At 50.8% G+C, this 12,305-nt stretch overlaps 1 protein-coding gene across 1 annotated transcript in view; it reads right to left on the reverse strand.

Annotated features, from left to right (window-relative positions):
• CHD5 (chromodomain helicase DNA binding protein 5) overlaps window positions 1–12,305 on the reverse strand; it is an 83,479-nt gene that overhangs the window by 31,908 nt on the left and 39,266 nt on the right. The window contains exons 7-15 of the mRNA XM_065421467.1: window positions 11,209–11,332; window positions 9,098–9,264; window positions 8,304–8,522; window positions 5,469–5,675; window positions 5,110–5,321; window positions 2,038–2,169; window positions 1,311–1,419; window positions 549–740; window positions 249–449 (exon numbers count right to left, since the gene is read on the reverse strand). Of these exons, the coding sequence (XP_065277539.1) occupies window positions 249–449; window positions 549–740; window positions 1,311–1,419; window positions 2,038–2,169; window positions 5,110–5,321; window positions 5,469–5,675; window positions 8,304–8,522; window positions 9,098–9,264; window positions 11,209–11,332 (1,563 nt within the window). The remainder of the gene's footprint in view (window positions 1–248; window positions 450–548; window positions 741–1,310; window positions 1,420–2,037; window positions 2,170–5,109; window positions 5,322–5,468; window positions 5,676–8,303; window positions 8,523–9,097; window positions 9,265–11,208; window positions 11,333–12,305) is intronic.

The raw sequence follows: 12,305 nt of genomic DNA on the forward strand, positions 1-12,305 counted from the left end.
GTCAGAGTAAATATGCTCTCGGTTTGCAATTCCCAAGACAGCCCCAAAGAGAGAGACAGATGCCTGGAGAGGCTCATTAAGAGAGAGTTTCTTTTGCCATTTGTTAGCAGGCTTCGAGAGGAGAATTTCTCTACATACCCAACGAGTAAGACAGTTAATCTTTCCTAGCATCTTTCACCCTCTCCCTTGCCAATAGTAAAATTTGCTTTGCCTCAGGCAGGGTCAGGGCATAGCTAGCCAGGACTTACTTTCATTCGGAAAACTTTCTTCCCGCTCCGGATGGCATTGTCTTCAAAGGAGAACTCATTTTCTCGGATCACAGCCCGGCTTTCCTTATCCCCCGTATAGGTCACCACATAGAAGTCAGGTGCCCACATCTCAAATTCTCGCTCCCAGTTGATAATAGTGGAGAGAGGGGCACTAACCAGATACGGCCCTTTCGAGTGGCCCTGTTCAGAAAGGCAAATTCCAGGTGAGTATGCTGCACCCCAGGCTCCCACGGAACGCCAAGGAAGTAAGGACTGTCTCCGCGGGTGCCAAACACTCACCTCTTTGTACAGGGAGTACAGGAACACGATGGTCTGCACCGTCTTCCCAAGCCCCATCTCATCAGCAAGGATTGTATCGGTTCCCTGGGCCCAGGAAAACCTCAGCCAGTTCAGTCCCTCCAGCTGGTAAGGATGTAAGGTGCCGCCTGTTGCATCAATGTACCATGGCTGCTTGTCAAATTTAACTGTAGGCTGCAGGGGAAAGAGGCAGAATGCAAAGTCTGCAAAGCCTGTTCATCCCCTCACCTTCCTTCTCTCTATAGCCCGCTAGGTTCCTGGTCAAGGCTTTAACACAGACAGGCCCAAATCAAGATTTAAATGCAGTTCATACAGTTCCAAAATGCAGTCCTCCTCAGTACAGAGCTGCAGCCTGCAGAGACTACAGGTTCCAGCAGGCAGTGTTCCGTTTTGTGTCCCACACCTGAGAAAAATCCCTTTCCTCTTGATAATTCTGCTTAAGGAATGAACAGAGAAAACCTGTGGGGCATGTTTCTATGGGCTGCTCCTCCACCGTACAATCGAGGGCAGCTGGAAATGGTTCCCTTTGATGTAAATGAGATGCAGCATTAGCCCCCCCTGGAAAGTTACCGGTGAGACCCAGGACTGGACACGGTTTGGGCTTTAACACAAAGAAATACTGAAACAAACCACAACGTTTCTTAGGAGCTCATGCAAGAATGGGGAGCCAGTGAGATTCTCAGCTGAGTCGCATGCTCCTGCACTGCTGCCTTCACTCCCCCCACCCCGCCACCCCCCACTTACATCAACAATAGGAGTTTCTGGAGGTTTTTCTAGTTTTTCTTCCTTCAGTTTTCTCCCTTTCTTGTTCAGCCTCTTTGGCGGTTGGATATCATCCCCCAACATCAGCTCCCTGGAAGAGACCATTAAACAGAGGGCATGGATAAGAGGGGAGCTGGATAGGCAGAAGGATATTCCCCTCATGGCCTCCACACGAGGGATTAGAATTCCCAGCCAATCTCCATTCGTTCTTTCCCCACAGAAACTTTTCTGCCCCAGCTCCAGCTGAATTGTTAATGATGTAGGTTATAACAAGCCAGGCAATGTCACCCAAACTACATGTAATCATTTACTCAAAATAAAAACACTCCTATATTTTTTCCTAAAAACTAGGCAGAGCCCAGCACAATGGATTGTCTTGGAAATGCAATAAGTCAAATTAATACTAAATGCTAAAAATGAATGGCTACAGCACACAGACAGGTGGATACTCGAGATACTATAGATAGGCTGTAAACAGATACGTGGACTCGAGATTTTGGGTGCCCAACTTGAGACACCTTAAAAGGGCCTGATTTTCAGAAAGTGCAGATCACCCACGTAATGAAAATCCGTCTCCTTTAAGGTGGTTCCAGTTCTTCACTCAAAATATGAGGCACCAAAAATCACCAGTCACTTTAGATGCTGTAGATCTGCATGGCTCTATACTGCCTGCGCAGACTACAGTCTGCACTGCCTCCCTGGCTCATACCTGTGATTCCAGTAAATCTGTTTCAGGTTTTCATAGTAGGGGATGTCTATGTCATCAATCTCCCAGGTACACTGGTCGTAGGGTAAATCTTTCCACTTGATCAGGTAATGGACATCTCCCTTTTTATCAAAGCTAGAATGCATAATATATAAAAGCACATCACTGAAATGACATAATGTAACAAACATCATCTGAGTTGGTGTTTCCCTTGTATTGCCGTGTATTAGCAATGGAAACATCTCCCTGATGAGACAGCTTCCTCTCTCTCAAACACAAACCCTCAAGCCTTCGGAGCCTGGAAGTCTCAGCAGAGTTTAATTAAAGTCCCTTGAAACAGAGAACCCTGCACCCAACAGAACATGAAACAGAACATGCTCAGGTCTCCTGTCAGCTAGCACCCAGGAGATTCACACGGAGCCAGTGGAGGAAAGAATGCCAGAGATGGGCTGTTTGTGTGATAAATCTCTCATACACATGCACAAAACAACCAAATGTCCAGATATAAATATACAGCAATGGGGGGCCTGCCCTTCCAAAGGCGATGAATTCAGGAACATTCCCGGGGGGGAGCACCAAGACTTGTTTAGCCAAGTTTCAATCCTAAGCAAACAGCTTACTATGACCCTGTTTTCAAGAAACCGAATACTCCATCCTCTGTTTGTACCTGCAGATTATGAGGTCCATGCAGAGCTAAAATAACACCAAGAAGGAATCAATAGTTTCAGGTGGAATGGTCCATTAATCTGCTGTGTATGTTTAATCAATCACAGAAGCTAAAAGCCACACGATTTCACTGTGTCTGCGCTGCCTGTAATTTAGTGTTGGGGACAATAATTTATAGAACACCACAGTGCTGAAGGCTGTAGAGTCAGAATATGTGCACAGCGTGCAGTATGTGTCCATGGCTGCTCAGAGATCAGTGAACATAGGGCTGTTAGTAAAAGAGGAAGAGAATTAGTTAAATGTTTTTAAACTTAAAAGAATGGAAGTCAGAAAGAGCAGGGCAGGGTCTCAGCCTATGCCCAGGAACGTAGGCGCTCATCCAATATCCTATCTCCAACACTGCCGGATGTTTCAAAGAAAGGTGCAAGCACTTATGGAATAATCTGTCCCCAAGGAAAGTCCTTTCCTAAAACCCATTAGTTAGAAGTTGGCTTATGCCCTGAAGAATGAAAGTTTATATCCCTTCCAAAATTCATGGGGTCTGTTAATTTTTTCCTTACTATTGTTGTTCTGGATATTCTCACATTTATACAAATGTCTCTTCCAAATCCTGCTATGCTCTTGGCCTCAATGGTATCTTGTTGCAGTGAGTTCCACCGGCTAATTTTGTATTATGTGAAAAGTTACTAGTTTTAAAAGTTTATTGAATGTCCCCCAGTTCTTGTATTATGGGACATGATGAACAAAAGTTCCCAATAGACCTTCTGTAGTCCATTGATTATTTTGAAAAGCTTATCATGTCTCCTTATACATTTCTCATACCAGTTACACTGAAAAACTAATAAAAACCTTTCAGAATCCGGTTATTTATAAAAGGCAAGTCCTGCGTGATTTACACAGAATGTAACTCTGGCACAGGTTTTAGCCACACAACTTTACTCAGTCCCCGTCAAACAGCTTTGAAGAGAAGTGTGTGATTCCTAATTTAGAAGTTCTACAAAGTGATCCTTGCCTTTTGACTTTTTTTAAAAAAAAGATATCAACTCAGAAGATTATCTAATACATAGGAAATGTCTTCAGCACAAATAAATGCAGATATCATGGCTAAATAATTGAAAGGACTCACATATGCAATTCATTTACATTCTTCTCTTCACACACAGTCCCATTAGTCTCCGAGGGAGTTATGTGCGCATTAGCTACCTCTCGGTATACATGTGATTCTCAAATTCCTGCTAATGTCTTCGATGTGATTTGAGTGAGGGTGGAATGCATGATTCCCCAAAGAAATGAACAGCGTACACAGAAATGGACTGGCATTTGAGAGTAGTTTGGGTGAGTAATAGCAGCTGCATGGTGCAATCAATAGGAGAAAGACTGATCACCCAGTCACAGAAGAAATTTATGAATTTTTCAGTAAAATATTAGTTGGCATCAGGGATCCAAATAATGTATTTGGGGAAAGTTTAATAACACCAAGATCCACCTTTTGGAAGAATTTACTATCTATATTTTTAATGTGCAATTTAATAGAAATGGAAATAATGCAACAATTCATTTTTGGCCTCACTTTCAGCTCTGTAACGAGCTTCCAAGGTGATGATAGCCTTGGAATAAGTTTACAGCTTTACTCTCTTTAGGAGGAGCAAATTAGTGTCACAGAAGCAAAGCAGTAGGTAAATTCCCGTGCCCTGGCCAGGAGAAAGTTTGGCCTTGGAGAGACATCGCAGGACAAATTCTGCTCTCCCTTACACAGTCTGGAAATTCAGATTAATTCCATTAGAACTGGTGGAATTGTTCTGGGTTAACACTGGTGACACACATGAGCAGCACCAGGCTGTCTATGTTCTAATATTACAGTGCTGTGTCGCGAATGGCCACATGGCACTAGCCTGGGTGAGCCCTACGCTCTTGGCTGCCTAAATTCAAGGCCAGAGTCAATAACGTCAGTGGGTAGAATCCAAACTTGAAATGCTTTGTGTGTGTAACTTGGCCAACATCTCCCTGATCACCCTGCGGTACGTTATGTTCCTAGCACAAGCAGATCTAACCGCTGCTTAATGAATATTGCCCACAAACTAGGCTTGACAGAGAAATACTGTTTGCTACAGAAATGCTAGTTTCCCCCCCCCACCCCCCCAAAAAAACACCTAGCTAATCACCATAAATCACCACCCCAAAAACCTCTGCAGGATTGGGAATATCACACAGTCCATACTAATGACATGGGGAGGAACAGCTCCCTACACCTTCATTTGCAAAAGGAGGCAAGGTGAATGCATCAGTTTTCACTCGGAATTCCTTCTTTACAGATCTTCATGAGGCCCTATGGGCAATATTTGCCCCCTGATGTTATAGGAGTTGTAGGCATCTGTACACTTAACCCCTCTCTCCCACACAACTCCCCACCTGTGATTCAGGATTCGGTGAATCATCATCCACTCAGGTTTGATGCCGTAGCGATAGTACTTCTCCTCCATCTTGACGTACTGCGGGTCTTTGTTCTTCCGTTTCTCGCTTTTGCCGTCCTCGTCCCCGGAGCCGTAGTCGAAGGCCGGGGGCTCGTCCATGTCGTTCTTTCTTTGGTAGTTGCGGTACATCACGGTGTGGTAGAGCTCCAGCTGCGCCCGGAGACAGCAACAAAGCGGGGAGCTGGTTATGTTTCAACACCGCCCCCACACCTGTCGAAAAGGGCCACAGGTGTGCCAGGCCCAGCCATGGGCAGCACCACACGCAGTCCCCCTCTCACCAGCCACGCGGCTTCTTACCTGCAGCTCTTTGACCCAGGAGCAGTGCCAGTAGGAGAGTCCTGCCCACTTCACAAAGAACTCCCGCTCCGGGATCCCCTCCAGGGGCTTTGGCGGAGGGACAGACAGCTCCAGGTCAGGCGGACGGAGCCCAGACAGGAAGGGGGCAGGGGGCTCTCTCCAGACCCAGTGCAGGATGCGTTGGACTTTGCCTTTTAAGGGAGGGCACTGAGAATAAAAGGAGGTAAAAATAACACACACACACTCATGGTTTAAAATGGGCCCCGTCAGCCCCACACAGCACTTCCCGCTTCCTCTCCCCCGGCAGCACAGCCCTGAAACACCAGGGAAAGCCCAACCCATCACTACCAAGCCCCTGGCTTATCAATGGTTGGACACCAGACCTTGCCTAGATTGAGCAATGGGCCTGCACTGGCAGTGGAGTCTGCTGGAGGGCAAAGAGGTCTGCAGTGGGGGAATGTAGCACAGATCCTGCCCGGGCCAAGCTGTGAGGGGAGCTATTACTCTGAGGGAATTCTGCACCAAAAAATTAACAATTCTACACACAATATTTTAAAATTCTGCAAAACTCTCTGTATTTTATTTGTCAAAATAACACCCTATAATCAGGCCAGTTTCAACTATTTTGGTAACTTATTACAAAATACCTGTCAGCAAGTATGTCGGTCACAATACAGACAACAAAAAAAGATTCAGGAACTGTCATGGGGCGGGGGCTGAAATTTGTGATTTCCATCAAAAGGAAGCATTTTGGTGGAAATCACAAATTCTGCGGGAGAAAATAGAATTCTGCAGGGAACATGAATTCTGCACAAATTGTGCAGTGGTGCAGAATCCCCCTAGGAGTAAGCTGTCCAGGGAAGGAGGGCATTGCCTAGGGTTACCATACGTCCGGCTTTTCCCGGTAATCAAACCCCCATCTGGGGGGAATTTCCAAAAAGCCAAACATGTCCGGGAAAAATACTCCCTGGCTTACCTTAGAGCGGGCGCCGGGGGCTGCTGTGCTCCCTGACTCCTGGGCTCTGTAAGCGCCGAGCTGCCCGAGCGCTACCGGCTTCGGGCAGCCCCCATGCCTCCGGACCCTGTGCCGCCAGCCGGGCACTTCCCCTCCTGGGCTCTGGGGGCGCAGGGTCCAGAGGCATGGGGGCTGCCCGAAGCCGGTAGCGCTCGGGCAGCTCGGCGCTTACAGAGCCCAGGAGTTCAGGGAGCACAGCAGCCGCCGGAGCCCGGGAGGGGAAGTGCCCGGCCGGGGGCGCAGGGTCCGGAGGCATGGGGGCTGCCCGAAGCCCGAGCGCTACCGGCTTCACGGTTTGCCAGGCAGCCTCCAGACCCTGCGCCCCCAGCTGGGCGCTTCCCCTCCCGGGCTCCAGCTGCGCTGGGGAAGCGCCGGCCGGGGGCGCAGGGTCTGGGGGCTGCCCGGCAAACCGTGAAGCCAGTAGCGCTCGGGCAGCCCTTTTCGCGTGGCTGGGAGGGAGGAGGGGGAATGCGGGGCGCTCAGGGGAGGGGGCGGAGTTAGGGCGGGGACTTTGGGGAAGGGGCGGAGTTGGGGCGGGGCCGGGGTGGGAAAGGGGCGTGGCCAGGGCCCCGTGGAGTGTCCTCTTTTTTTATTTTTTAAATATGGTAACCCGAGCATTGCCTGGGCAGAGAGGGAGGTGCACTAATCCAGAGCCCCCATGAACAGTCTCTGCTGGAGCCTGGGCCATAACTGGAAACTGCTTCCACTGTGGGAAATCCCCAGGCAGGATGGGCAGCAGCAACTGGCAGTAAATTAGGCCCAGACTCAAGGGAACCCAAGGTCATGCAACAAACTGGGCAGTTTTTAACAACCCCAGAGCCAGGCCAGTTCCAGGCCTGGCCTGCCACCTCTGACTCAGCCTGGACAGTCCTGAAAGGAATTGCTGTGCTCTGACGTCGGTGCAAACTGCTATGTCAACCCCAGGGCTTGTTTCTTAATCAGTGCCCTTCTTTACTGGTCAGACAGTAACAAGTAAGCCCGAGTGAGAGGGGTGAAACACATGGGGTGGGGTGGGTGAGAGAGTGCCCCCCCAAGGCACCTTGAATGATGGCAGATCCATCCCCTGGATGCATGCGTGCTGGAGAAGGATGGCTTTGTCTGAGCGGCCATTATGCTGCACATGTCCCAGCTGGGGACAGAACGGGCCGGGAAGTAATAACTGTTTCACTATTCCCATATTTAATTCTCCAGCACTGCCGCGGGCTCCACAAATCACACCCACCTGCCACTGCAGCTCGGCTGCCTCTGGTGGGGAGATTCCTTCACGCAGGAGATGCATTAAATGGGACCTGACACTTACTCTAAAAAGCTGCAGGGAAATAACCGGTCATCTGCATAGGGCAGTGAGTCTGTGCAGGGAACGGAGCCTTACAGAGACCCAGCAGGCCCTAGGGCAGGGGTTCTCACACTGGGGGTCGGGACCCCTCAGGGGGTCGGGAGGTTATTACATGGGGGGGGGGGTCGAGAGCTGTCAGCCTCCACCCCAAACCCCGCTTTGCCTCCAGCATTTATAATGGTGTTAAATATATAAAGAAGTGTTTTTAATTTATAAGGGGGGTCGCACTCAGAGGCTTGCTAAGTGAAAGGGGTCACCAGTACCAAAGTTTGAGAGCCACTGCCCTAAAGGCAGCCGGGGAGGGGGATGACAGACTCCGCAGAGCAGGAAGTGAGGGGCAGGACGGCAGGCCCATCGGGGAAGAGGGCACGGGATTGTGGGCACCTAGCTGACTACCCGGACTCTAGCTTCTAGTTTTGAAACCCTCAGGTCAAGCTAAGCCCCCCTCCTTGGGGGCGGCAGGACAAATGCTGGTAACACTCACTGTACAGCGCGGGCAGAGCCATTCACCGTTTGGGATTTCCGGCAGAGGCGGGTTCAGACAGTGCAGGTGGTAGGAAGATGGGCAGGTGTCACAGCACAGCAGCTCCCCGCCATCCTTACACACACGGCAAAACTCCATGTGATCATCCTCCTCCTCTTCGCCTCCTTCCTCCTCCTCCTCCTCCTCTTCCTTCGGCTCCCACTGGATCCCTTCCTTCTCCTAGGGAAGAGGCATCAGCACAGTGCTGAGCAGTGACTTCGGTGGCCTATCCAGTGCCCCGGGAGTATCTGATACATGTCTAAACACACCTGGGCACTTTCCCCTGTGGGCTGAGGTCTCAACCCTCAGCACCCGAACACTCCGCTGCAGGAGCTCCTGTGGGGTAGGAACTGCCTGAGGAGGCTGAGACGCTAAGTGAGCCTGCCAGAGACTTGGATCCATGAATCCAGGGAGCCAAGGCCATTTCCCACCTGAACCTTAGCTCCACTAAGCCACCGCTCTGGTGAACACTGCAGCTCAGTTTGGCTATAGACAAGTCCTGCCGCTCTGGCCCCGGACGTGGTTTCAGAGCCAATGGTCACACGGCACCAACTAAAAAACAAAGGCTCCTTTTGGGCAGGGTGCCGCTGTGATTTAGGTAATTCCATGTGCCGCGAGGGGTGGGACATACAAAACTCTGAGCGCTACTCTCTGCAGAAGAGCCACCCTCATTTCGTTAGTGCTCCCAACTAGGTCCCAAGCTGATTTTCAGCAGCAAAGTTACCCAGTTTCAAACCAACCCCGCAGTGACTCACACAGTGAGGGCAGCTCCACTTGCCCTCCGGCGCTTTCTCCAGCTCAGGATCTAGGCAGACGAGGTGATAGGCGCGAGGACAAGTGTCGCACAGGATAATCTCCCCTCCCTGCTGGCAGACTTCGCAGTAATCCTGGTGGTCGGTCTCATATCCATCCCCTTCGTCAACTAGAACAAGGGACACACAGGACAGTCAGAGAAGCAGCAGCCATCACATGCTTTCCCAGGAGGAAATGAGACAAATATAATTAATCCTTTTACAAGAGAAATTAAGGAAACAAAGAGAACATTCCACCTTAGTCCCCATCTATTACATTCCCCTACCTCTCTGTCCCTCAGCATCAGTTTATCTGGGTCTTTGCACACAGCATCCTCTCACCTCTGTTTCTCTTTCTCTCTCCACACTGTATCCTCCTTTGGTTCCTTCAGGCTCTCAATGGAGAATGCCAGAACCTGGAGAGGTTGCAAGGGAGGCCAGTCAGAGAAACCTCCGCAGATACCATCACCATCAACTGCAAATGTACCATGCAACAATAACACAGCCGAGAAGGACTCTTCCTCTTTGGACTACTCTGGTCTCCCTGTGTGCGTGCTAGACTCAGAGGCAGGAGCTCCTCCAACCGGGTACAGCAGGGGACAAGGAAGGGCAGGATGGCTCTATGGTTAAGGCACTGGCCTAGGACTCAGTAGACCTGGCTTCAAGTCCCAGTTCTGCCACAGCCTCCCTGAGTGACCTGGAACAAGTCACTGAAACGCTCTGTGCACAACTGCTCGTCTGTAAACTAGGGAAGATAATGAGCCTCCCTTTGTCAGTCTGATCTACTAAGACTATACGCTCCTTGGGGCAGAGTCTGCCTCTCACTAGGTATTTGTACAGCACCTCGCACAACGGGGTCTCCATGCACTGCTGCAACGTGAACAACAAACAAAAAGACTAAACAGATTCCGTCTTGGTGGAGGGGCCAGTCCCAGTCTTCGTGAGCTCAGCGCTCACCGGTGTAAGATGTCAAACCCAGAGAATCAGGACTACGCATGGCCGGGGTGAGACAGTCTCATTTCCTATCCCAGCAGAAGCTTCCAGCCCCACATCCAGAAGCTTCCCTTTGATTGACTGGAAGTATAACCTGAGGGTGAAGATAAGAAGCTACAGGATATTTGGAATTTCTGGATCTGAAATATCTCGTGCTGAGCAAGGCCGGAAGATAAAAGGAAAAGGATCTTTTCTGTCGCACTACAAGAGTGAATGACTGCCCAAGCTGAGAGCACAGCAGGGCCGGTGCTGCCATGGAGCAGATGGCTGTGCTGAGCCAGCAACAGCTGAGGAGGAGCCAAGCTGCTGCAGTTAATGGAAGACCGGGAGGGTGGGGGGAAACCAGTCATACGCTTCGCTCCTGGAGTCCTCCGGGGGCGGAGAGAGAAGCTGCCGAGCCGGTGCCCATGGAACAGTTCTGGGCAGTTCAGTCCAAAGGGACCTTTATGGATTTTTTCAGTAGCAATGAAGCAGAGAAAGTGTCGCTAAAAAAATCAATGGTATCCAAAAACGGATAGATACGTCTGATCCAATACCCTGCTGCGTGTCTTGTCCTGCTGCTTGCATGCATTTCTTATTCCAGGGCATGTCCGTGAGGCTGAATGAAGCATGCGCCCTGCAAATTACTCTGGCATTTAACACAGGCAAAAAAACCCTAATCTCGTTCACATCTTCATGCTCCCCTATGGCCCAAATGTCAGCTAGACACCTTGGCTTACGTGGCTGGCCACACTGTAAGGCTAAATTTACTGGTGGCGTGTTCCCGGAAATACCGTTTCCATGGAAGGGGAACAATGCCAGGCCAGCAGACAGGGCTCTCCCTCCAAAGCAGGCTGTGCTGGGGCTGCGCGGTAGTGCTGAAAGCACGGGAGCTGCTCACAGCCCTGGCGAGACACAAGCCAGCAGTGGCGTTTCGCATTGGGTGTGAATGAAGGCGCCCCTCGCCCCCACACCCCCCCACACGGAGCCAGGGTCAGATGCTGCAGTGAAAGCTCCCACACAGGGCTCCAGGGACCAGAGAAGCACACATCAAAGCGGGAAATCCAAACAGAACTGGAGCGGAGTACAAAGAAATGGCCTACTCCTCTTTTTCTTTCTCCTCCTCTTCCCTCTCTTCCCCAAGCCTGCCGAGCATTCGGAGCGCACCGAAGAGCTGTTGATGCTGGCGCTGTCAAAGTCCGACTCCTCCCGCTCCTCCTCTTCACTCTGCAAGGGAAATCAAACCACACAGAGGCAAAGCGTTGGCCTCTCGTCCCCCGCTGCCAGAGGGCCAGTCCTTGTGGCAGGAGGAGCACAGCACCGAGGAGCTGGGCGAATGCACAGGGAGAACACAGCCCATGGAGTGAGCGCCTCGGGGCTGAGCCCATCGAGAGCAAGCGGCAAAGCTTGCAGGCTCATTGAGTAGTTAGGGACAGGCCCCATGCAGGCTTATACGGCTCCTGGTGCCACGGTGCAGAGGTTATGAGAGTGTGTCACAAAGTAAATTTTGTGTGTTACACCAATCTCTCGGACTCAGTGTCGAGCCACTGGTCTCTGCAGGACAATGCTCTCTCCCCTTCAGCTCTGCAGGGAGGCTGCCAGGCCTGTTCACTGGTACCTCCAGCAGCCACTGAAGGGAGCAGACAGATTAAGATCCCAAATCACCGAAAGACTCTGAGTGCAGATTTAAAGGGTGCAAATCAAGCCATTTAAATCAGGCGACAGTCCAATTCCTTCTCCACTTACCTGACAAGAGCCGGAGGCTGGGCTCCCCGGCTGTCTCTGACAACACCTTCACAAATGCACAGAGTGCACTGCACAACCAGCCAGGGGTCATTCTGGGACGGCTCAGTGTCCCCTGAACACCGGGGATTGGCCAGAGGCAGGACACTGGACCAGAAGGCCCAATGGTCTGATCGAACACCTCAGCCACTAGGGCTACTCCCTGCACCCCTCCCTGGAGTCAATGGCACGGCTTGGGTGAGTCGGGGTTACAGCACAGGCAACTAGACAGGTTTAGTCTGGCAGGAGAAATGCAGCATCCTCACCTAGGGCCTGGCAGGTAAAGAGCTGTTGGCTCGTGCCCTTGAAAAGTAGCTCCATGAGATACTGTATTTGAGCACAGTTCAGATTTTGCCTGGATCACAAAACGGGACTGATCCAGCCAACAGGAGCTTTGCGTATCAGACACAATGAGGGC

Source organism: Emys orbicularis, chromosome 22 (assembly GCF_028017835.1).
Source record: "Emys orbicularis isolate rEmyOrb1 chromosome 22, rEmyOrb1.hap1, whole genome shotgun sequence".
Classification (NCBI taxonomy): Eukaryota; Metazoa; Chordata; order Testudines; family Emydidae; genus Emys; species Emys orbicularis.